The following is a 25,250-nucleotide window of genomic DNA, read 5'->3' as shown; positions in this document are numbered from 1 at the left end:
GATGGTTACACAAAAACCTATATGTGAATGTTTATAATGCCTTCATTGGCATGTGATCAACAACCTCCAAGAAGCTAGGTTGGGACTGGGTCAGTAAGCATTGTAGGAGAAGGCAACCCCACCCAGATCTGCCAAGACCACCTGCCCCAGCCCTGATGGTTTTATGCTAATTGATTAATTTGCAGGTGAGCCACCAAAGCCCAAGGGTGCTCCCCCATCCCACATGGAGAGCTGATAAAAGCCTGCTCTGAGCTAATTTAGCTCCCTAAAGGTTTTGTCCATGACTGAAGATCATTAGTTACGCTGGGAATGAATGGAAATGTAGGATTAGAGCACAGCCTTTTTGCTTAATGATGTCTGGATCTTTGTACCAGAAGAAAAATGGGAATATGATTCTTGCTACTAGCCAGGTCTTAGGAGTTTGTAGCCAATTTGGCAACTTCTTCCCCCCCCCCCCCCCAAATAATTTGTAATTATGGGAAACTACTAATTGCAAAACGTAAATTGAGAAAATTATGGTGGTGTTCCTTTATCGATCTTACCAATATTTATATAAACAAAACTTTGGCTTGATTTCTGTTTCAGATCACAAAAATGGACAGCACTTTATAATACCTCAAATGGCAGACAGGTAAGGCCATTGAAATACCAATCAATTTTATCTGTCACGATTATTTCCTTGGTTGTATAGTGTTTTAAGTGTATTATACTTTGTATTTAACAAAGCCCATACATTTTTCTCTTTTATGGCTATACAATTTGGAAATAAGACGGCTGTAAGTAAACCACCATGTAAAACTTAAGTTTAAAAGAGTACAAGTAAATTTATGAGTAACATTGGAGTTAGTGATATTGTCATGGTTTTAGCCAGTTGTGACAGTATAATGTGTCTATAGGTTATATCACAGAATATTTCTGTACTGTAAGAGAGGATATTCTTTGTAACAGGGATTGGCAGAATTTTTAAGGGCTAGATAGTATTTTAGGTTTTGTGGGCCATACAGCCTCTGTCACAACTACTCAACTCTGCCAGTTGTAGATGAAAACATCCGTGGACATTATGTAAATGAAGGGCATATCAGTTGCAAGAAAATTCCATTTCTGGGCACTGAAATGTGAATGTCATATAATTCTTCCTATGTTATGAAATATTTTTCTTTTGCTTTGGGTTTTTTTCCCCCCAAACCACTTAAAAATATAAAAACCATGCATAGCTCATGGGCTGAACAAAGAAATGGGCTATAATCTGCCGACCCCTGGTCTGTGAGGTTAACTGAGTTCACAGCTGCAGGGATGAACTTTAAATCCTTATTTATCCAATTACCTTTGCACGGATACTGTCAAGAGTTTATGAAACAGTTAGCTGCTATTCCAGATGTAATCTTGCCATTCTGGTTTTTCACGTTCTGCCCTTTTCATATTTCCTTCTGTCATGCTTTTTTTTAATACTTCACGAATTGTGACTTCTCACATAAAGGGCCGGGGGATGAACTGTCAATAGTTTTTGTCTTTTAGTTATTCAGTGATTATTTTTCTCTGTACAATGTTACATGACTATGATGTTTCTAAAAGCTACAAGTTCTTATGTTCGAAGTTTTCTCGCTAACTCTAATGGGCTATAGAATTTTTGTTTCTGACCATGGCCCTGAACTGTTAATTAATGTCTTGATGCTTGGCTATCTTAATGTTCAACAGAGCTCATAAAAATGGTTTTTATTTATTTGCTTATTGGTTTTGTACATTTTCTTAGCAGCCTGGATTTGTCTGAATTGGCAAAAGCTGCTAAGAAGAAACTTCAGTCCGTGAGTATCTCTGTTTCCTAGTGAAGTTCATTGTGGGAAACCATGCATCCTGCTAATACCTGTCCTCAGCCCATTACCTGCTGCACCAGATGACTTAGTTTCATACTCTGGGATGTTATAAATCCAAAGCAGAGTGTTGAGTACGTAAAGAAGAAGACGGAAAGTACTATTTCTTTTTTTTTTTTTTAAAGATTTTATTTATTTATTTGAAAGAGAGAGAATGAGGGAGAGAGAGAGAACATGAGAGGGGGGAGGGTCAGAGGGAGAAGCAGACTCCAGGGAGCCCGACGTGGGACTAGATCCCGGGACTCCAGGATCATGACCTGAGCCGAAGGCAGTCGCTTAACCAGCTGAGCCACCTAGGCACCCCCGGAAAGTACTATTTCTAAGTTTAGTAGATCCAGTTTATCGGCTCTGCCTCAGGTGATGGCGTTTTTCTCTGTCATTGTGAAAGCGAAGACTGTGCCTTTGACATGAGGGAGTTGTTTCTCCTCCTGAGAGTTCCCTAGTTTCTCTCAATGTAAAAGAATGGGATGCACTTTTAGGGATGCCTTCCGGTAGCCTCCTAGGGAAAGACACGAGCTGATGTTGGAGTAGTGAGTGGCGCAGATCTGTGTGCTGCCATTTGGGATCGGGCCACCACCGTCACTGTTTTGCATAGCCCATGTTGTCCGTCAGAGCTTTTTAAGTGTTCGCTATCAAGGGCTTGTGGTCCTGCCCCGGGTGCGTGCTCAGAGCTCGCCCAGTTCTGCAGGGCCCCGCCTCCCTTTGGCCCCTCTTCCCGGCCTGCCCATCTCAGCCCCAGTCAGGGCCCCGACAGAGCAGCTTCTCTGGGCACACTTCCTCTTAGTTTGGTCCCCACAGATGAGGCCTCACCGGGGTGCTTCCCCAGCCGCTTCAACCACCAGATTGCCTGCCTCAGGCTGTTCTCAAAGCTCTCTGGATCAGAACCAAGATTCTTAACTTCTTGTTGTGACCTTGAAGGGTGTCATCCAGTGCTCACCGTTCAGTTTTTGCCCTGCTTTCCATCCGGTTCCTCCTGCAAGTGTGCGTGCGTGTGCACGTGCGCAAATGTTTTTTAACTATTTCATTTTGGGTTAACACTCTCTGAGGCCACCTTCAGGTCCTCTCTGGGAATCTTCTCTTTCTGCAGTGTTCTGCTTTCCCAGCTTCCAGCCCTTTTGTCATTCAAGTAGGTGAAATCTGACCACCTTGACAGTGTAGGTGAGAGTTTCCCCAAGCCTGACTCTGAAATTGCCTCTCCCCTTTACTAGCACTTTACTAGCACTTCATATAATATTAAGTACTAAATATTACGTAAAATGAATTTATCGTTACTAGTATTTAACTGTGATATGAAATAAATGTATTTTATGCAATTTGGTGTCTCTGTGTTCTGTATCTGTGGTTTTGTGTGTCTGTGTGTTTTATCACCTTTCTTAAATTAAGGAGGTCATATGGTAGGATGATTAAGATGACAAACTTTGGAATCAGATAGCACTAAGTAGTCTGTGATTTCCTTTTAATTAGAGTATATAAGCCAATTTTTATTTTAAATAATTCAAACATTATTGGTAATACTCAAGCTCCCTTTGACTGACCTACATTTGCTAGGCTGAAAGCTGCATGAAAGTTGGGGTTAGGTCTGTCCTATCTCTAGCATGTGGCAGGCACTAGATAAATATGTGGAACCAAGCTGAGTACAGCTCTCAAGAACTCGGACTCTGGGTCAGACTGGTCAGGTACAGAGCTCATCTCTGACAAGCTCCTTAGCCTCTCTGTGCCTTGGTGTCCTCTCCTGGAAAGGGGGCTAATGATCCATCAGCGGCTCAGTGAGGATGGGCTGCTGTTATTACTTGTTGACCCCACCCCGTGGTCTCCTCACAGGGGACAGCTGGACCGGTGCCACGTCAGTGTTCATCCTACGATATCTCCCTCTGTCCCTCCCTAATGAGAAGCTGAGAGAAATATAAGACTAATATATTTCTTAAATTAGTAAGTGTTAACATTTAGAGAGACTTAAACTTGGATCTTGGGTCCATCACTTGCTGGCTTTGTGACTTTAGGCAAGCTCCTAACTTCTGTGCTTCAATCTCCTTGTCTGTAAAGTGAGATAATAGTAGTTATCCTATCTTCGTAGAGGTTTTGTGAGTATTAATGTGATGATAGTAGCACAGTGCCTGGGATGTAAGCCCTCCGTCAGTGTTGCTGTTGTAGTTACTGAATAATGATAACCTTAGCTTGTAGCCCCTTATTGGAAAGAGACTGGATATTTACAGTGCAAGTTCAAGTTCCCAATCCTTCATCACTTTATCCAACAAAAGGCTCTCAGAGTTTATTTTCAATTATAAATATAAATTAACCACACTAGAGAAAATGTAGAAAATGGACAAGAGGAATCATATTCATTCACTATCTTCTTAATGGACTCAGACTCAATATTTTGATATATTTCTTCTAATCCTTATTTTATATGCATATCATTTTTTTGAATGGAAGCTCAGTCATTATTATAGAATTTTATATCCTCCTTTCACCCGATAATGTACCCATTTTAACAAGCTCCCATGAGGTCTATGTAGCCAGCCTTTTTTTTTTTTTTTTTTTTTTGTAGCCAGCCTTTTAAATTGCCACATAAAATACCTTCTGGGCAGTGTGTGACTGGATATTTACTGGGCCCCATCTCAGTGCCAGGTACTGTGTGGACATAAGGAACACAGTAGGGAATAAAACAAATTCATTGTCAACTAAAAAGTGATAAGCATCAAGCATCAGGGTATGTTTTATGAGGAAAAAAGTGCAGAGAGCTGGAGCCATCCTGGTGGAGGCTTAGCCTCACCTGGATTGAAGAAGACCCTAACTGTCCTCCCCATCCCAGTGGCTGCCATTGGGTGTGGAGACTGTTTTGTTGGCTGACACTGCATGGTGCGCTGATGAGACAGGCTGTCCTTTGTGGGGGTGCGGAGTTCTTTCCGAGATTGGAGGCCTGCTTTCTGAAGAATGTAGCAAAGAGACTTACTGAAGACTGGGAGATAGTTTCTGCAATGGCATGTTTTATCTTCTCCAAATGGCGTGTTTTGGCATCTCTATCCCACCAAGGATTTAGGATCCTTTGTATGTGGGGGCACTGACAAATGCTCAAAGAGCAACAGAGGGGGCTTTAAAGGGTGATGTCATACGGAGAACTGGACCCTGCATTTCCGATGACTCTGCCCTCCTTTATAGCATACCCCTGTCTGCCTGTCACAAAGGAGTGAGGCTGCTGTGGGAGGCAGATATTTCTAGAGGATCTGTACTATTCTGGAAATGTTATTGTCTGTTTAACAGTGGGTATTTACTAAGCACTGGCTTTGGATAAGACATTGGAGATTAAAGGGTGAATAAGTCACAGTGCCCACTCATTCTCCTAGCGTTAATCCTTGTCCCTTGTGTTCCTGATTTTTTTTTTTTTTTTTACTTGCAGCTAAGTAATCATTTGTTTGAAGAACTTGCCATGGATGTGTACGATGAAGTTGACAGGCGAGAGACCGATGCAGGTGACTGAACGTGTGGCTTTCTCTTAGAAGCTTCTGTTGTTGATGGGCAGTATTTCTACTGTCCTGGTGATGCATGTTGTCGACGTTTACTTTTGTGTATGTTGGTTTCGGAGTGTGCTTCCCCGAGTCTCCCTAGAAGCAGTGGCACACCCGTGGTGATGAGATTCTATCTCTGGCTCTTTCCTCTGGCTAGTCTGGCTTGCCACGCAAAACCACAGCACCCTGGTAACCGAGACAACTGTCGTCCCCTTCCTTCCGGTCAATCCTGAGTACTCTTCAACGCGGAACCAGGCAAGTGGCCGAGTCTGAGAAGTAACCAGTGGTGTTATTTTGGGAATGGCTGATACGGTATTTAATTTTCCCAGGACAGGTATTTTAAATTTTTTGATTGATTAAAGCATTAATGTCCTTTACACACACAAACACACAAAACTCAAGAAATTGATAAGAAAAGCAATAAATGTAAATCGAAGACTGGAAAAGAATATCAGATAATTCACAGAAGAAATATAAAATGGCTTACAAATGTGAAGAAATGGTTAACATTACTAGTAATCCAAGAAAGTAGCCTAAAGGCATTCATTAAAATTTCATCAATCAAATACTCCAGGCTGGTAAGGATATAGCAAAATGGGCTTTCTTATGCTATAGATAAGAGTTTACATTGCTATAGACTTCAGAAAAGTGATTTGTTAACTGATTTTAAAAGCCTCAAAATTAAGTCCATCCTTTCCCACAGGTAATCCTTATTTGGGAATATATGCTAATAAAATAAAAATAACAAAGGTTTATGCACAGTGATTTTCATCAAAGCACTGTATAAAATAATAAAGCATTAAAAACAGCCTAAGCCTCTGTCAGGAGGAGAAAGGTTGAGTAAATGGGGGAAGGCCTTTTAATTTTTATTGATTAACGGCTGTATATAGTGATGGAGTCCCAGCAGCTAGGCTATAACTTTATCTTGAAATTTTAAAATTTTCTTCCAAATCAATATTTCATTACTGGGTCTACTTCAAAATTGAATTGTTAATGGAAAAAAAAAAAAAGCATCAGGTAGAAACATTTTGGTTTTGTTCACAAAAATAAATGTGCAAGGTGTTAATCTAGTTCTCTTATGTAGATGGCCCTACCCTGTTTGCAAGGAAAATGTTGATGTGTGCCTACCCTAGACTGCAGTGGTATTCTGATCATGCTCGGAAGTCTTTGCTTGGGAGTCTTGCTCGAGTCTGACAACAATGTGATTGGTTTTATGTGAATATCCACGCATACATTTTCACATTTGGGAATATTTCCACTTATTTTCTCACTCTCAGGGCAGACAGAAACTCGCTCGGTTTAATGCCCATGAGTTTGCCACACTGGTCATCGACATACTCAGTGACGCCAAGAGGAGACAGCAAGGCAGTCCTCTTTCTAGTTCGAAAGGTAACTGTTTCAAGCTGCTAAAATTTGCTGCTTTGGCCTTCTAAACTCAACACAGGTATTAAATTTAAAATTATAAATTAATTAAAGCAGTCATCATGAAAAATTTACGTTTTTGAGCCCTGATGAATTATAAATATTTCGGTTTTATTAACTGCTATTCACATTTATCCGATACATGTTTTTTCCTCTTAGATCACCGATCTTCTTATAAAATTGCATCCTGAAGTTAACCCAGAAGTCTGACTTAGGTCTTATTAAAGGGCAGAAGAAAAATCAGCCCTCTTGATTGATACTTCAGCTTACCTGTTGTTGCTTACATACAGAACTGAGCTCTGAATAAGAAAATTTGTTACTATAAACTTTAGATGTCTGTGGTGAGAATTATTGTGGTTTAAAATTGTAGAGAACACCAAGCCCTATTTCCAAGGTGCCCTGTTGAGTCTAGTTTAGTAGCTCAGCGTCCTGACTTTTCCATACTTTTTCTTGTTTTTTTTTTCCTAATTATAGAAGTAATACATTTTTAATTATAAAACAAACAAGAAATACATACCATAAAAATTAAATTTTCAGTTAGCATAGTATTCCCCAATGACAGTAATCATTAATTGACATTAGTTTGTTCTTGATTTTACTGGTTCAACCAGGAATAAGCAAATTCTAAGAAAATGTACTAAATTTTGGTGAAGGTGCAGTGATAAGGGTCCATACATAGACTTGAAATCTCAAAATGTATATACTCTCTGATTTAGTATTTCTATTTCTAGTTAAGTCGAGGGGAAATGATCAGAGATGTTACATGTAACACTGAAAACATTAGAAACAAATAATAGTGAGAATCACATTTTTTTTTTTTTTAATTTTTTTTAAGATTTTATTATTTATTTGAGAGAGAGAGAGATAGAGCACAAGCAGGGGGAGCAGCAGAGAGAGAGGGAGAAGCAGGCTCCCCGCTGAGCAGGGAGCCTGATGCGGGGCTCGATCCCAGGACCCTGGGATCATGACCTGAGCCGAGGGCAGACGCTTAACCGACTGAGCCACCCAGGCGCCCCAAAGAATCACATATTTGAATAGTGCAGACTTTTTTTCCCCAACGAATATATAATGACATAAAGTAATTAGTTTTTTTAATAGGATAGTCCCCATTTTGTAAGGAAAACATTTATACACATATATATGTACAAGTAAATATACCACATTAAGTACTGTGTAAATACATAATCAGTCCTCATTATTTGCAGATCCCATATTTGCAAATTCATCTGTTCACTAAAACCTATCTATAATCTCGAAATCAGCACTTTCATGGTAACTTGTGGACATGTGCAGAGAGGCAAAAAATTCGAGTCACCCAAAACACACGTTCCCAGCTGAAATTGAACAAGGCTATTTGTATGCCTTTTTGTCTCAACTGTCATGCCATTAACAAGTGTCATTTTTAGGTCTACTTGGTACCACGTTTTTATATTTTTGTGCTTCTTGTTGATGATTCTGCTGTTTAAATTGGCCCCCAAGCGTAGTGCTGAAGTGCTGTCTGGGGCTCCTTAGCACAAGAAGGCTGTGATGTGCCTTATGGAGAAAATACCTGTGTTAGATAAGCTTTACTCAAACATGAGTTGTAGTGCTATTGGCTGTGAGTTCAGTGTTAACGAATCAACAATGTGTATTAAAGGTGTCTGAACAGGGGCGCCTGGGTGGCTCAGTCAGTTGGGCATCCAAATTTTGGGTTTTGGCTCAGGTCGTGATTTCATGGGTTGTGGGATCGAGCCCCGTGTCAGACTCCACGGTCTGCTTGAAAGACTCTCTCCCTCTGCTCCTCCCCTGTTCATGCTCTCTCACTCTCTGTCTCTCAGATAAATAAATAAATGTGTTTTTAAACAATGGCGTCTAAACAGAAGCACACGTAAAGTAAGGCTCTGTGCTGACCGGCTATAACAAAAGTGCTGTGAGCAAAGGCCGGCAGGGACCTGCCCTGTGTTTCCCCACGGAACAGTGCTTCAGGGTTTGCTAATTCAGTTGTCACGGCAGCTCTGTGTACCATACCGACTGCAAGTGATGACGTGGACTCTGTATGTTTAGGGAAGAGACTGGAAAGGTATAGAACAAAATAAATCAATGGCTGTGATTGATTACCATTAGTTTCAGATTTTCTTTTATTTATTTATTTTTTAAGATTTTATTTATTTATCAGAGACACAGTGAGAGAGGGAACACAAGCAGAGGGGAGGGAGAAGCAGGCTTCCCGCCGAGCAAGGAGCCCAGTACGGGGCTCGATCCCAGGACCCTGGGCTCATGACCTGAGCCGAAGGCAGATGCTTAACGACTGAGCCACCCAAGCACCCCTCAGATTTTCTGTATTGAGTATTACTTCTGTAAATCAGATGATACATGCATTTTAAATACTAATTTGAAAAATTAAAATTCCTTATTGGAAATCAGAGGTCAGCTTGAGTTAGTTGCCTCGGAGAAATTGGAGAGACTTAGATAATTTGTGAAATCTTTTATTCAAAATGTGTGAGAGCCTATGGAATCATCCCTGCTCTCCTGTAGACCATACCTTCCTGGTGTGCATGTGTGTGTCCACTGGGTTGTTCTGTTCTCCCCTTTCTCTCTGGCAGTCAGCTGACTAAATGCCAGCGCGCCTGTTCTTTGAGCACCAAGTTTCTAGGCTCCGTTTTAGCAGTCTCCTTTCGGTGACATTACCTTGTAAACAAGTTACAGTTAAAATTGAATCACAGTTAATTTTATATTAGTTATGACTTTAGTTCCCTGATTTGGAACTATACTCTGTCTCCTCCAATGATGAGAAACTCGGGAACCTACCTCCTCAATCTGAGCAGCACTTTGCAAACCACCTAATTAATTTGCCCACATTTCGTGAATGACCCAGAGGGACACTGAAATGCCTCTATGCAGTTGATAGTAGACCCTCTGGTTGGTAACTTGCTCTATGATTCCTATATTGGTGTGAATATAACATTGCTATTTCTGTCGTTTTCTTTTAGTCTTTAAATGGCTAAACCCAAAAATCCTCCCAGTGGATTTTAGGGGAAAAAGTTTTTTTAAGCCTGAAGAAAAGTTAATTTGCTTCTATTAATAGACAATGTGGAGCTCATACTGAAAACAATCAGTAACCAGCACAGCGTTGAGAGTCAAGACAATGACCAGCCAGATTATGACAGTGTGGCCTCAGACGAAGACACAGATCTGGAAGCTACTGCAAGCAAAGGAAACAGGCAGAAGGTGAGGTGACACGTTGCACACAGAAAGGGAGAATATGTTTCTCTTTGGAATCTTTCCTCCTACAAAATTGCCTTATTTGTAAACCACTGTGAAAAGTGCTCTGGAGATAAAGTTGGGTTTACTACTAGCTTGGGCCAACAAGGTCAATCGTTTTAAAATAGAGGGTCCTGTGTCCCTAAGTTGATTGCTGAAGCACAGCCCTACCTCGATTGTGATTTTATAAAACTTGTGAGGAGGGGCTATTGTGTTTTATTCCTTCAGCAAATGTTTACCAAGTGACTTCTCTGGATCATACTCTCCCAAATGAGGCCTAGTCCCTTTCCTGTGAGGCTGTCCCTGCCTAGTAGGAGAGAGAACTGCAGTCAGAGGTACAAAGGGATACATGTCATAAGAAACACAAACGGAAGCGGAGGGTAGGGGTGTGAGAGGAGACCCAGCTTGTTGGCGAGAACAAGTGTCTCAAGGGGCAGGAGGGGGGTGCTGTGTAAGTGGGATGCCTGTCAACATGTGCCTTAAAGGATGCATGGGATTAGGTATGTGGAGAGGCAGGGGAGGGTGGTCTAGGCAGAGAGAAGGTAAAAGGGCATCTGGCACAACCCGCTCATGTGTAGAGACAGCCTAAAAGGAGTGGGACTCACAGCTGTAGCAGAGGCCGGGGGTCACATCATGGAGGAGCGTGACGTCAGACGGAAGAGTCCACACCTTGGCAGGCAGTGTAGAGCCCAGGAAGCTCTTAGGCAGGGCAGGAGGTCGATGGTCAGCAATTTTTGTTCCTCTCTTTGGGGAGGACTATTCTTGGTAGGTCAGAGAGCAGAGGAAGGAAACGCAGTTGGGGTACTGCTGAGAGGTCGCCCTGGAGCCTGTGCTGAAAGGGTCCAGATGGAAGGGAAGTCACAGTAGCCGAGTGAGTGTGGGCCCAAGGAGAAGGCAGTGGAGGCCTGCTGGTGCACCTGCTGCTGAGTCCCCAGGACCTCGCCTCAGATCTGGCCCACAGAGGAGCTCAGCAAACATTTGAGAATGGACAAACAGGAAGACAGATAAAGAGGTCTCAGCAATAAGTTCGAATGTTTGAAGCGGGGACGTAGACTTACAGAAGATGTGTCCAGAGTTGTCCAGCTCACATGACTGCGAGAAGGATAGTGCCATCAGTAGATACAGGGAATAAGGGAGGGACAGCAAGAGTCACTCGTCCCATCTGATACGCCCCTGCCCAGCGTCCCCAAAAGCACCAGATGCAGAGCAAAAGCCAAAGTCATGACGGGATCCTACTGATTGGCGTCCTCCTCTCTGCCTTGCACACCTGCTGCCTCTAGCTAAGCTCTGCTGCTGGCTAGAACGTTCCTCCAGACAGCCACTGGACTAATGTCCTTCCAGCTGTTACTCATGTCTCACCTACCCAAAGGCTTATCCCACCTCTCTCATTAAAAGGCACCCACCTTCACCCCTACTTCTCTCCCTAGCCCCTCACCCCGCTCCATTTTCTCTATTTTCCATAGCATTTGTCACCTGCTGTCATACTATGTAGTCACTTATTTTTATTTTGTCCATCTCCCACTCTTCTGGGGTGTAAACCCCATGGAAGCAGGAATCTTTGTCTATTTCCTTTTTTTATATATCCCAAGTCCCTAGAACACTGCCTGATGCTCAATACAAATAGGCTGGAATGAAGGAATTACTGAGAGAACGAATTTAAAAAAAGAAAGAGTAACAAGCAAGAGAAAGGCAGGGAATACAAGACAAATGCACTGAGAGTCCTTGTCAGACTAGATTTGTGGCCGCACTCCCTGTTCTGTTAGAAAATATTGACTCTAATTTAACTTTTCAGATATTACAGTAACCCTACCTTTATGCTTTACTTTTGCATTCCTCCCAGAAGCCTTGATTTGGTTTGATTAACTTTGCAGTCCAGCTGGCATGGTCAGAATTTGAAATTCTTTAGCTGTGAGTCTTGAATGTTATCATCATCTCAGATTGTGAACATTTTCCCCAATTTATTTTTAGAGCCTAGATTCAGATTTATCAGATGGACCAGTCACTGTGCAGGAATTTATGGAGGTCAAAAACGCTCTAGTGGCTTCTGAGGCCAAGATACAACAGCTAATGAAGGTGAATAACAACTTGAGTGACGAGCTGAGAATTATGCAGAAAAAGGTAACACGTTAATAAATGCCAGGATGATTGACTCTTTAACCCCGTAGTATAAGGAAGAATCCCAGGCACAATACTGGTGGGCAAAGGGGAGAGAAGCAGTTATTGTAACAGACCTAAAAACCTTTGGGCCAAGCTTTTTGGAAGCAGTATGTATTTGGATATTTCAGATGAAGTGGTTTTGAATAGAAATAAATCCAGAGTAAGTTTCCCAGGCGGTTGGCACAGAGCAACCTAGTGGCAGCCGCCCTTGCACTACGCCGTGCTTCCTGAGAGTGTGGATGCGCCCCTTCCTATTGCTCCTCCTAAAGAATCACACCACAAAGACAGAGCAGGTAAAAGCCCCGAACAGGTGTCTGCTTTTCAGCAGTGCAGAGGGTGCCATCCCTGCTCACTCGTATTCTCGGTGGTTACCCAGCTCTGGCAGCTCTGTCCCACATCCCTGCTCGGTTTTTCACCAGTACTTACTAATTTATGATGTTCTCAGAGCCTAGAGCAGGGCCCGCCACAGAGTAGGGACTCCATAAGTATAAGAAAACATTTTCGTTTGCACTAGTGAGAACTGTACACTAATAAGAGACAATCCCATTTGCCCGGCATTTTCTCGTTTGCTGCCTTTTGGGAGAGTCAGAAATATATGAATATATTAATTCCTAAAAGGAGTGTGGCTACGAATAGCAAGGAATATGCTTAAGAGGGAGATTGTGTATGTAACTCTTTATGAGACGGCTGTCCCTGTCATTCAGTTCTCCAAATTGAGGTTTTGTGCACTTCCCTTAAACAGAAACAAAACGAAGTATGTACCTGTGTCTTAATTTTGCCATTTGAAGAGTGATGTTTCAGAATCATTATCAAGAACAGAGGACAAGGTGCACTCTCTGTGCGGCTGGGTCCTTCCCAATTGTGTCCCCTAAAGGAAGCCCAGGGAACTAGAAGGAGGTCTGTCCCCTCTGCCTGTCAGGGAAGGACACTGCAGTGTACTCTCGCCTGGGGCTTGGTCTAGGATTCTTTTGGTGTGGAGTTCTAGATGATTTTTTTTAGATATATGGCCCCAAACCTATAATACTGCCTGATGATCAACCAGATTTTAATTTACCCCTTGTTCTGGGCCAGCCTGGTCCCATCTAGGGCTGGTGTGCAGCTGTGAACAGGGCAGACCAAGAGCCCTTCTGTATCAGACAGGGCTTGCACTTCTGTCTTTTCTGAAATATCTTTTGTTTAATGAATTATAGTTTGTCCCATTAATTGAACTAATAATTTTTGTTGAGGTGACTTTTTCTGAAACATGCTGACTTTGCCAATGTAAATCAGTCTGCTAAGTATCACCGTTTTTTTTTTTTTTTTTTGCTATAATGCTCCTTTAGTCTTTGTAGAAATCACCAGAGATAACCTCGTATCTCTGAAAGCAAATGTCTTGAGCCTTAAGAAATGCAGAGTGAAATTATTTACCATTGCTCATGGATTATCTCAATTCTTAGAAATGCTTTTGATTTCTGGAGCTATTGAATTACCTGTAACTTCTCATTTCCTGTTACACTCCTTCCAAACAAACATGTATAGTCTGATTCTTACTAAGATCAGCATCAATCACATTTATTCTAGGACATCTCTCTAAATACCAAGGACTAAAATTTTTTAAAATCAAGACAAAGAACTCGTGCTCATCAAACACATTCAAGTAAAATGTGCACTGGATGTTTTAGAGGCATGACAAGTGTTAAGATGAAGTTTCAGATTTCAAGGCGTTATCTGAAAAACTCTAAGAGAAGGTTTTTACATAGGCACGTGACCAGACACCCTAGTCGTTCGTGAAGGGGCATGTGTCACTTTTGCTCCTCACTCTCCAGACTGTGTCCGTTTCACTTTAGGACATGGGCTCCCTAATAAATAGTTTGACAGGCACCTTATGCTTGTCTCTATCCTGGAATGTAGGAATTTTCAGTGGCTGCTTGTCACTTTGCAGCTGTTCTTTCTTTGGGAAATGAGTTGCAGATAGAAGTTAAACCCTGTAAGCCTTTGTGGTGTAGAAGCACTCTGTCATTCCTTAGTGGATCATACTTGGAAAAAACAGAAGTGAGGGTGTTTCTGTGGCAGAGGCAGTATAAATCAAACTGTCCCCAAAATTTGGCACTATTACTATAAAGTATATAGAATTTGCTTATTTTGCAAAGATGTGTTGGTTTTATTTCAAAATTAGGTAAAAATTTTTGTATCTATATAGTTGACAAAGTAGCATGATTTGTATCTGATCTTTCATATTTAACAGTTGCTTGGAAAAGATGCTAATTAATGAAGAGGAGCAGCCACTATTGGTGTATTATTCACAGATCGGTGCTTTCTAAATAAAAATTGAAAGTAACTCCTAACACTGAATGGGTTTGCTATTGAAAAAGTAATGATCTTCTGGTGCAAATACATTTGCTTGCGGACTTAAGCCTTGGCCCTGGTGGGGAATTTGGTCAGAGTTTACAGTCTCTGTCAAAGAGTAGACAGCTGAACTTACACCACACCCAGCTTATAAAATGTCATGGAAGATGAAGGAGCACCAGAGGGAAAGGACACCGTGCAGACGGGACTCAGTTAATTGTGTTTCAGATGCCAGACGCTAAGGAGTAACACGATTCCTTGCTGATCCCCTAACTCTAATTCATCAAACACCATGAAGCAGCCTGCATGTGAGGAATGGAAGGAGCAATCAGGGTCTCCAAGTGACAGCCTCTAACTAAAATAGGGTGGTGCCAGGCAGATTAGAGTATTTAAAGCCGACACCGCCGAGGTTGTGTTTTTGGTTAACAAAGCCCAAGGAGAGAGAGAGAGGCCAAATATTCCGGCCCTGGCTCAAAGCTGATTGATCACCAGAGGGAAGACGCGTGCTACGTGGAGCATTCAGATGAAGATGTTAACGTAGTTCGATAGGCCTCCAGTTTTCTTCGTGATATGTTAATATAGCAAACTTACCATGATTTGGTTCCCTCTCTTTTTTAAGAAGTTCTAAATTGTTTGGAATATCAAGAATATTCTGTAATAAAAATTTGTTGATCATAATTTTTCTTGTTGGCTTTTTGGGAAGCAGTAGCCCATCTGATTTTTCATAAGCTGAACTTCACTGTCTTTCTTGCTTTGCAAAGCAACTCTGGTTATCTTTGTGCTGCTTCCATGGTGTCTGCTGGCATTTTTGGCATTTGCAAATTGCTCAGGGCTCATTTGAAAAGCAGGTTACCTAAATCTTCATGATCTCAAGCTCTTGCTTGAAACAGCCTTAGAAGAATCCAGAGTCCGGCTCGCCTGCAAACATTTCCCAGGCCCACCATGACCAGTTTTTAAGTGGTTAGACATTTCGTTTTTTAAAAGTCCCAACTGTAACCTTTCTGCAATGAGAAATCAAGCCTGTTTAAATTTGCTTGAGTGATAAAGTGAGTTGATTGCGTGTCACTCATTCTAGGAGAGCGAGTTCTTGTTTGTAGTTGCCTGTAACTTTCAACCCAGCTAGCTGTTACTGTTCTTACTGTTTAAAGCTGGTAGTTGTATGCGTTTACTTGGTGTTTGCTTTTTCTGCTTGCTATAGAAAAACACCGTCCCACTGCCAAACATTTCTTTCAGCTTCAAACACTCCAGAGTGAAAATTCGAACCTCAGGAAACAGGCCACAACCAATATATATCAGGTGCAAACTGGTTCTGAGTATACAGACACTTCCAACCACTCTTCCTTAAAGCGACGTCCGTCTGCCCGGGGCAGTAGGCCCATGTCCATGTACGAGACGGGATCAGGTCAGAAACCATATCTCCCAATGGGAGAAGTGAACCACCCCGAAGAGAGCAGGACGAGACTCCAGCCTTTCCCCGCGCACGTAAGTAACACCACTGGCGCTTCCGCTGTTCACTCTCTGTCCAGCCTGACTCCTGCACTCCCTCTCTGAACCTGCAGATCCCTGTGTCTCTGCTTTGCCAAATTGGGCTAGGAGAGCTATCCTTGTGTTTGCTGTATTAACATGTCAACAGATGCTTGTTATACTCCCACAGGCAGACAGGGCCGTTGGCGGAAAGTTTTCCAACAAAGTTCAGGATTCTGGCTCCTGTTCAGCCCTCCCCCCTTTCCTCCCTCATATCCATAATATCTTTCCCAGCCAGTCAGTACTGGAACTTTTTTTGTAATAAGCTTTCTTCCCCACTTCTAAAAACAAAAACAAATGGTAAAGGTCACCAGCAAAAGTAAGTGCCATCTTCTTTGAGGTAGACAGATAGGTGCCTCTCTGTGAAATGGAGCCCTTAGAATTCAGAGTGCCTTCTCTGCCCCTCACGGTGGAGCAGGTGTGTCTGCGGCCTGGGTGTGCAGGGTAGGCCTGGAAGCCTCCAGGCCTCCGCAGCCTCTCCATGTGTGGTCAGCCTGCTTGCTTAGCTTCTGCATCCCCCTCCTCCCCTTCATGGAGACAGTGTTGCTCTGTCATTTCATAAAAGGGAAATGTAAAACCTCTATACCGATTTTACAAGTATTGTATGCCAAAGACTGCATTCTGTAACAGGCTGCTAACCACCTTGTTTTACAACGGAATAAGTATTGTGTTGTGAGGTTTTCAAATGTTACGTTTCTTTTGGATTAATTTATTTTAAAAACCCATCTTTTGACAAAATGTTACAGACATTTGGAACTTACGCTTTTTCAGAGAGTAGTATTTATCTTTTTTGAACGTGAACGTTGTTATTTCTTCAGTCAGATTTTATAGGAGTTTCCAAAAAATTCTCAGAGTAAATGCAGAGTAAAGGATATGGTCTAGTAAATTAAAACTTAGTTTAATTTTGTCAGGCTTCAGTGTGGTAAAATTTCAGTGTTGTTATATTGTAGTTGGGGGTCCGTTACTTCAACTTCTTAAGTTGTTTGGGCTAAAACATTCTAAGGCAATTGATTTGGTACATTTGGTGTAATGGAAATGCCATTGAACTAACTTAAGGATCTTATTTTTGTATAACTGAAAACAAAAGTTAGGAAAAGCAACTTTTGTCAGTTTTCACAGTATACTTTGTAATTTTAGAAACATTTAGAATGCAATGTCATTTTGTTGCTAAAGTTCTGTATCTGTACTGAAGAGTAGCTTAATAACCTATACCAACTGAACCATTCATATAGTTTCTTATTTCAAGTATATCCTGATTAAAAAACAAACATTCGTTTAAGGCTATCTGACAAAATTAACAAATTATGCTAGGTGTTACCTTTTCTCTTATGGAAAAGTAGCTTTATAAATTCCAAGTAATTTCTGGGAGGCATCTCACTAAAGGAGTAAACATTTCTGGGGACCTGTCATCATCTAGCATGGCACTGAGCCTGCCTGTCACAGAAATTTCAGCATTGATCTCACAGAGTGAGTTTGTTTTTAGGATTCTTTTACTGGGAAGCCCTGGGTAAAGGTGGCGTAGGGTCTTTTGTTTGTTTTGTATTTTCCCGAGTGTGTTTCTTTTTCCCCTTCCAGATCGGGAGGAGTGCGCTTGTGACCTCCTCTTCGTCTCTGCCTTCCTTCCCCTCCACACTTTCCTGGTCGAGGGACGAAAGCGCCCGAAGGGTTAAGTACACTCTGACCGGTCTGCTGTCTGGAGGAGGGGCAGTGCTCCTGGGCGCTTTGTGCTTCTCCTGGCCCTCCTGTCCCTCCACTAACTGCCCTTCTGTCCTGCATGAGGCAGTGCTTCCCCCAGGTGTCTCAGCACAGTGGCGTGTACACACACGCACACACGCATGTCTGTAGGAGGTGGTCTCCCTTTTGTCTAACCCCACATTGCTCCATTTCACTTAATATTTAACAAAGTTTGCAATTCACCCTATAACATTTATTCAGAGCAATACTGTCTCTTTAAACAATCAAAAACAATTAGCTGGCTGCTGGTTAAATACTATAATAGGGCCACTGTGTCAAATTTGTCCAGAGTAACAGTTGTCGGATGAACACTAGGATATTTGGGCTAACTGAAACACTAAGACACCATGCTTTATTATTTTGTATTGTTTCGCCTGTTGACATTTTTTATGTCCAAGCCATACGTGACACACCCAGGTTCTGCAGTCCCTGTGTCCTGCATCGGAACTGCAGCACGTGCCGGCACTGGAGGTGTAGGCGGCTGCTAGTACGGAGCAGTTCACGTAGTGAGTTGGTTGAGTCCAGCTTGCTGATGCATAATTTACATTCCCTATAACAATGTGTGATCCAGGTAAGCCCCTTTTAGAGTAGGCAGACAACAGTCTTAAGCGCCTCTTCTATACCCAACCTTTTGGTAAGTCAGAGTGTCCCAGGGACTTAGGTGACATTCCTGCCCCCAAAGGCACTGTCAATTTAAAGAATCCTTTCCTGTGGCGCCTGGCTGGCTCAGTCGGTTAAACGTCCAACTCTTGATCTCAGCTCAGGTCTTGATCTCAGGGTCGTGAGTTCACGCCCCCCATTGGGCTCCACGCTGGGCGTGGTGGAGTCTACTTAAAAAAAAAAATCCTTCCCTGCACAAAGAGTGCATGATGTCAAGCTGGAAAGCAGTGGAGAGGGTGTACAGGCTTGGAAGACCTGCGTCCAGGTCAGGGCGCACTCTTGCTTTAACAGAAGGGTAGTGTGATCCAGCTTGAGAGGCGGGAAGGTGGCCGTGGGTGAGGCACTGCCCTCACAGACAGGGTGGGGTCTGCAGGACGCTTGTTTCCATTCCCTCCACATCAGTAAGAATGACAGAGAGTCATTCCTTCCCACTGCCGGTGCCACATGGCTCATCGAGGCCCTGTGGCGGTTCCCTTCCGCACTTGGAGGTAGTCTACTAAAAGGCATTCTTGTGTGATACTTAGTCTTCTGAACAGTTCTGACATTGAACTGCAATGTTTTTATTGTAATTTTTCAGTTAAAACTAAGGGACAGATAAATAGAAATGAAACCACTCATTTGAAATTTTGCTAGTAAGAGTCAAGTAAACCTCCTTTGCCCACTGTGAAATTTGTTTAAAAAGAAAAAAATATCTATCTTCTTTGGTAGTTTTGAGAATCCTTGGCAGGGACTGCTTGCTGAGACAAGTTTTATACAAGATTAACAGTTACGTCATTTAAACTGATAATCTTGATTGTTCCTGACAGCTTCATCATGAGTTTAGGCTTTTATGGCATGTCTCTATTCAGAGAAAACTGCAGATCTGTTCAGTAAAGTGAACCAGCACCAGCTATAAGGTAACTTTTCTATTAACAGCTTTGAGAGAGCAGCACTTTAACTAATAGGTCTTAATCTTAGCTCTGCATGTTTACAATAATTTTCATAAAATTAAATGCTGGCTAATTTGAAATCCTGTACCATGCTTTTGTTGACAACGATGAAATACTGTGTAAGTAACTGATTTCCCGGATGGTTATTGCTATATGTTGTTTTCTGGGCTTGAGGAACATTTCCTGAGTACTTGTTTGGGCTAACTGAAACACTAAGACACCATGCTTTATTATTTTGTATATGAGCTGTTACTCTTCTAAAATGTTTAAATGAAACCTGGTACTTTCGATCATTGTGGGGTAGTGCATTTGATTTGTAATTATCACATTTACATCAAGGAAAGCAAAAAGATTGATTATAAAGATGTGAGATTTTCTGGGTTTAATTCTGTTTTCTAGATTTTTCCACTGGAGCAGCTCTGGATGAATTTTCTAGAATAATTATTTAAATGCAAGTTTTTTACGTATTCATTTTTGTATGTGCATGTGTGTGTGTACACACACAGACACACCTGCACATACAAACACTCATCCATGTGTATGTGCATGTGTATATAAAAACTAAAGGAAATAAGCATTCCCTGTGAAAGGTAAGATGGGGTATTTTTGTTTGTTTGTTTTGGGGAGCTTTTTTAAGATCACCTCTAGAAGAGCCTGCTTTCCCTGTTCCCTGCACGGGGTACAGTGCCTAGCTTTGGTCTTCCAGCTACACTTCTAATGTCTAGTAACTCACTGACGGATTCATAAAGCCAGGTCAGAATAAGGCAGCAGGTAAAACAGAACTGCTTACTGGTAGGAGATGTAAACACAGGGATCTGGAAGGTTATAGTAGATTTTATAGAACTTAGCTTTACAGACTCTCCACATGGCTCCAAGCCAACACTTTAAATCATTTGCCAGATGAATTTGAGTGGACAGAGCATGAGTTCACATTGAATTTTAGGAGCCCAGCAAGCGTCTTATATTAGAATGGCTAGAAACAAATGAGAGCACTCAGAAATATGGGAAAACCTCAGAACACGGTGGAAGGGCCAGCCTTTGCCCTGGGAAGGGAAAGGGAGGCCATGGGGAGAGAAGCCAAATATGGCATGAATAAGGAGTCTTTCCCCACCTGGGGGCTGGCAGCCTTGCAGGTCTGCATCGAGCCTTCGGAGAGCCAAGCAGCATTACCAGCAAGGAGCAAATAATTAGACTTTATATAGACTCTTAAACTGGCCTACTCTATGCTAGCCATTCTTTTGGATGAAGATACAAAGTCTCCATAGGTTTGAACAAGGATCTTAATTTACAGCCATATCTTTAGCCACATTTTATTGCAGCATCAGTAAAATTCCTTAGTCACATATTTTGAGTAACTTGGATTAAACTCAAGGGATAAAGGTAGAAATAGCTCATATTTGTATTTTGCAAGGTGATCCAGTTAGGTTTTGAATCAATTTCCACTGACTTCTGTTCTAGATGAAGAAATTCCCAAACATTGTGGGTAAAATAAATACTGAGGGAAAATCATTTTTATTAAACACTCCAGAACTAACATAGTTCCCTTCAAGGGCATGTGGTCCCCTCCAAATTTGGTCACCCTGGAAGACCCTATGCTTCGCTGTGCTGACGTTTGCCCAAAACATTTTTAGGATTCCTCTTTTGAATCTGTGTTTCATTTTTTAATCTCCACAATTGCATCAAGTATTTATATTTTAAGGGATAGATGTTTTGGGAAACATAAAAGTGGTTGGAAACCAAGTGTCACGCTGGGTTAATCCATTTTGGTTCACAAACAACATGCAGCAGTAAATTAATAATACTGGTTTTCTTGTGTGGCTCATACCAACTGTCTCTGAGGACAGTTCTTGGAGAGCCCTAAGTGTTTTGAGCAGTGACAATCCTCAGGGCCCCAGGCACGGAATACTGGAGATAGTAGGAGACAGGACCTAGGTTCTTGGTGCTGGTTTTCTGCTGACTCTGTGGCCTTGGCTTTGTCTCCCAGCTCTTATGGCCCTTGGTTTTCTCATCTGGTATTAGACTAGATAATCTGCAGCTGGTTTCCAGCACCGAAGGTCTTAGGTATGTAAGTGCTGGCCTGTGTGCATTGTATTATGGTTAAATTCCATATTCCTTAGAGAACTAAATGTGGGTGTGTTGCTTTTGCATGTCTGCGTTAGTTTATACTGGGGATCTGTTTATGAAGTTGCCACTGAGCTAAGAAGAAAATGGTGCCAAGAGGGAGAGAAATCTTTTCTGGATCTCCTATTCAACTTTTACTAAATTTTCAATAAAGTGTTGGCTCCTGGAGATCTGGGACCTGAAGGCCACGTAGTGTAACAGGTAATAGTTCCTAGGCAAGGCTCCCAAATGTCTCGGGCTCAACACTAACGGGTGTTGCCTTTCTTTCTTACAGGCATCCAGGCTGGAGAAGCAGAACAGCACGCCTGAAAGTGACTACGACAACACCCCCAATGACACGGACCCAGACGACACGGGGTACACCTGCAGGACTGCCCTGGGGCGGGCTCTCGAACCTGAGACCTAGCAGCCATGCTCAGGAGATGCACTTTATCCCCCGCATGCCTCCTCTCTCTTTTCAGACGCATGAGCTCGTAAAACATGGAAGCCTAAGTTCATAGTTCAACCTCTTATCCTATTATTACCCCAGGGGCCTGGTTTTCTTTTACCGGCCTATTATACACATCTCTGAGTGGCTGTAATGTGCTTAAAATCAGTACTCTTAAGTCAACGTGAGGTCACATTCTACATTTGCAGCCCAAGGGTTGAGCTTTCTTAAGGATGGCTTTGTAACAACACACCCTCGCTGTTCCACTTGTTTCCTCCCTTTCCCTGTCTTTACCCTTTCTCTGAGAGTCATAACTTCCAGCCCCGTGGTAGCAGCTGCCATGTGAGCTATGGCTGCCTGTTGAGGAAACAGCCTCACCGTGAGTCTCCTGCCAGACAGGATAAAGGAAACCACAAAAGCAGCCAGCTCATGCATTCAGCAAATGCACATGCACTGGCTCCTAGAACCAGAGAAGCAGCTAATAAGCACCTGTCACATTTAGCCACTTCTTTGATGGTCACAGGTCAAGCAGAAAGGGAAGGCAGAGGAGTATGGTGTGGCAAGGCGATGGCTCAGTACCGGATACAGCGGAACCCCACACAGCCCCAAGCCCCATCCTCCCCAGCACGGAAGATGTCATCCGGAAAACTGAGCAGATCACCAAAAACATACAGGAGCTCTTAAGAGCAGCTCAAGAAAATAAACATGACAGGTAAGGGGGTTGGAAAATTCTGCCTGGAAAAGTGCTCTAGAAGAGATGCTGCTCCATTTATGAACAGGGATTTTTTTTTTTTTTCTTTCAGTATGCTGATCTTTTTAAGGTTTTTTGAAAATTTCAGGTTTGCATAACAGGCTTAAGAACAAACTTGTAAATTTCGGTGTTTTTTTGTTTTTTACATGCTATTTTCCATTTTCTGTGTTCTTACGAAGTGCTCTGGAAACAGATGCCTCTAGAAATAGAACTGCAGCCTATTTAGGGTTAGTGATATTGCTGGTGCCGATGGCGAGAGGAAAGAAAGAAGCTACCTTAGACGTTGCACTTGATTGTTCCAGCCCCTGTGCTCCCTGTGGTCTCCCTAGCTAGAGCAGAGTTGTCTGACTTAAAAGGTATCCTGATACGAACTTATTTCTTAGGTCTCCTTTTCATGCATGTATGTGTGTACACGTGTGCAGCATGTGTGACCATCTAGGAAACAAAGCGGTTTACAAATAAAAGTGAATCTAATTGACACCCAAATAATTCTGTGCTCCTGAAATAACAGTCATCTTACTCTGAGCAAAACCACATCCTGCAGAGTTATTTTTTTTTTTTTTTTTTAAGATTTTATTTATTTGTCAGCGAGAGAGTGAGCACAAGCAGGGGGGAGAGGCAGAGGCAGGCTTCCCGCGGAGCCTGGAACCTGATGTGGGACTCGATCCCAGGACCCTGGGATCATGACCTGAGCCAAAGGCAGACGCTTAACCACTGAGCCCCCCAGGCGCCCCCTGCAGAGTTATTTCTTACGGTGAAGAAGGGACTGGCTCTTGTTTCAGCTCATTCTTTTGTTCCCTGAGCATGAATTCTCTGAGAACTTCTGGTGAGTTGTTAACTGCTCCGGGTGACATCCTAGTTTCACGTGGCCAGCCGAGTCTAGACACACTCGTGGAATGTGTAACATCCTCCCACTGAGTTACGAAAGCAGCAGAGGCAGTCACAAGCCCCGAGCAATCTCACTGTTTTCCGTGGGTCAGCAGAGTGTGGCGCCCCGGCGAAGAGCTCCATTGCAGGCAGTGCGCCCACAGAGGTTGTTCAAGGAACACTGTACTGCTCCTCTTTGGTCCTCCCTGTTCGCTTACGCTGCATAAAGATGCCCAGTCATCTTTTGCCTTCTCTGTGTTCCCGGCACTGCCAGGCTAGGCTCCTCTCTCCTCCTTCCCTTTTTCCACAACTCCGATTTCCCCCAGGGTCACTACTTCCACTCAGCGGGAGAAGAGTGGACAGTGGTGAGGGATGAGAGTTCGGTTTCCTGGATGGACTGCTGGAGGATCCTCAGAGGAAAAGAGGAAGGCCATTGCTCAGCCTCCTTCCATGAGAATTACAGGGCTGTTCATCCCCCTCCTTCCAGGCAGCCTTTCTGTCACACACCCCCACGCCTCACGAGCTGCAGGTGCTCAGTCCCTCCGCTCGGCGCCACGGCCTTGGCAGCAAGCAACTTCAGGAGCCCCCTGCATAAAGCAGGGTGTGTTACAGCGCTCCAAAGGGCAGTCTTTTACGGGCTCCCGACACCGAGGTGGCCTCCCTCCCCAGGACTCTCCCACCGGTCCCACAACAGGCTGCACTTTTCATTTACTCCAGTTCTGAAGTGCCATGCTTGTATTTCAAACAAAAAAAAAGATGTTTACATTCCATTGTTCTCTTTGGTAGTTGTCAAAAATAGAAATATCTGCCTGGAGGCCGTTTTTGGCCTCAGAGATCACAATAAGGTGCTTGTTTTTCTTTTTTTTAAAGATGTACAAACCCATTCAGAAGCGTTACAATCTGATTTTTTTAAGACCATGACAGAATGATGCAGAGTTTAATCATTAGTATACTCTTTCAGTTTAAATCGGAATTGATCTAGAGAATTTATGTTTTATGAATTGTTCAGTGTTCTAAAATCTCTGGTTACTTACATGTGCAAGACACTTTATAATTTTGCATTGTAGTGATTAAACCCGTGCCTTCCCCTCTTGTTCATCTGTCACTTATGTTCATCCTAAGTAGACCAGCAGCCTACGCAGACACATTCAGGCTTTGCCCTGGTGCCTTGAGCCAGGCAAGCTGCCCACAGCCCCTGACCTTGCCTCAGCCTGGTTCCTTCCCTGGGCCTCCAGCCCCACTCCCTGCCTGTCTCTGTCTCTCTCTCATACACGCACACACGCACGTACAATCACACAACTCAGGAGTACTACATATTATGCACAAAAGCCTTTTTTGAGGAAAGATAACAGCTTGAAGTTGTGAACATGAACTCTCCCCGAGCGAGGAGGAGGATGACTTTCTCATTAATCTGCGTGTGCTTTCTTTTGTGGCTCATTGGGGACTTCCTAAAGTATTTCGTACTGAGTGAGTTTTTGGGAGGTGTCCTTAGGAAAATTGTCTTCTGTGTAGCAGGGGGAAGGTTGAATTATATTTCTGGGTCAAAATGAAAACTGTAAGCAGAAAACTCTCAGGTGTGATTCTCTGTTAACGTGTTATTAATGGACATATTGGTTCAAGTAAGATTTATGCCTGAGACAGTGGTTGCCATAGACACAGCCTTTTTCCCTGAGTGTGTGACCAAATGGGTTGTTGCCCCTTCATACACAAGTGAAGTGA

General features: G+C 42.8%; 1 protein-coding gene across 15 annotated transcripts in view; it reads left to right on the top strand.

Moving 5' to 3' along the window:
* The window catches only part of GIT2 (GIT ArfGAP 2), a 48,615-nt gene that overhangs the window by 17,547 nt on the left and 5,818 nt on the right, over positions 1 to 25,250 (top strand). For 2 of the 15 annotated variants that reach the window (XM_032397962.1, XM_032397970.1), the window contains 12 exons: positions 586 to 631; positions 771 to 776; positions 1,751 to 1,802; positions 5,266 to 5,338; positions 5,532 to 5,629; positions 6,652 to 6,763; positions 9,861 to 10,003; positions 12,005 to 12,154; positions 15,752 to 16,000; positions 17,618 to 17,707; positions 21,761 to 21,843; positions 22,437 to 22,625. In XM_032397962.1, the coding sequence (XP_032253853.1) occupies positions 586 to 631; positions 771 to 776; positions 1,751 to 1,802; positions 5,266 to 5,338; positions 5,532 to 5,629; positions 6,652 to 6,763; positions 9,861 to 10,003; positions 12,005 to 12,154; positions 15,752 to 16,000; positions 17,618 to 17,707; positions 21,761 to 21,843; positions 22,437 to 22,625 (1,291 nt within the window). The other 13 variants (XM_032397963.1, XM_032397965.1, XM_032397964.1 and 10 more) reach the window with 13 other exon arrangements.

This window comes from Phoca vitulina, unplaced genomic scaffold, assembly GCF_004348235.1.
Source record: "Phoca vitulina isolate PV1807 unplaced genomic scaffold, GSC_HSeal_1.0 scaffold108, whole genome shotgun sequence".
Taxonomy (NCBI): domain Eukaryota; kingdom Metazoa; phylum Chordata; class Mammalia; order Carnivora; family Phocidae; genus Phoca; species Phoca vitulina.
The sequence above is the reverse complement of the archived record's forward strand: the minus strand, read 5'-3'. Positions and strand labels throughout refer to the sequence as shown.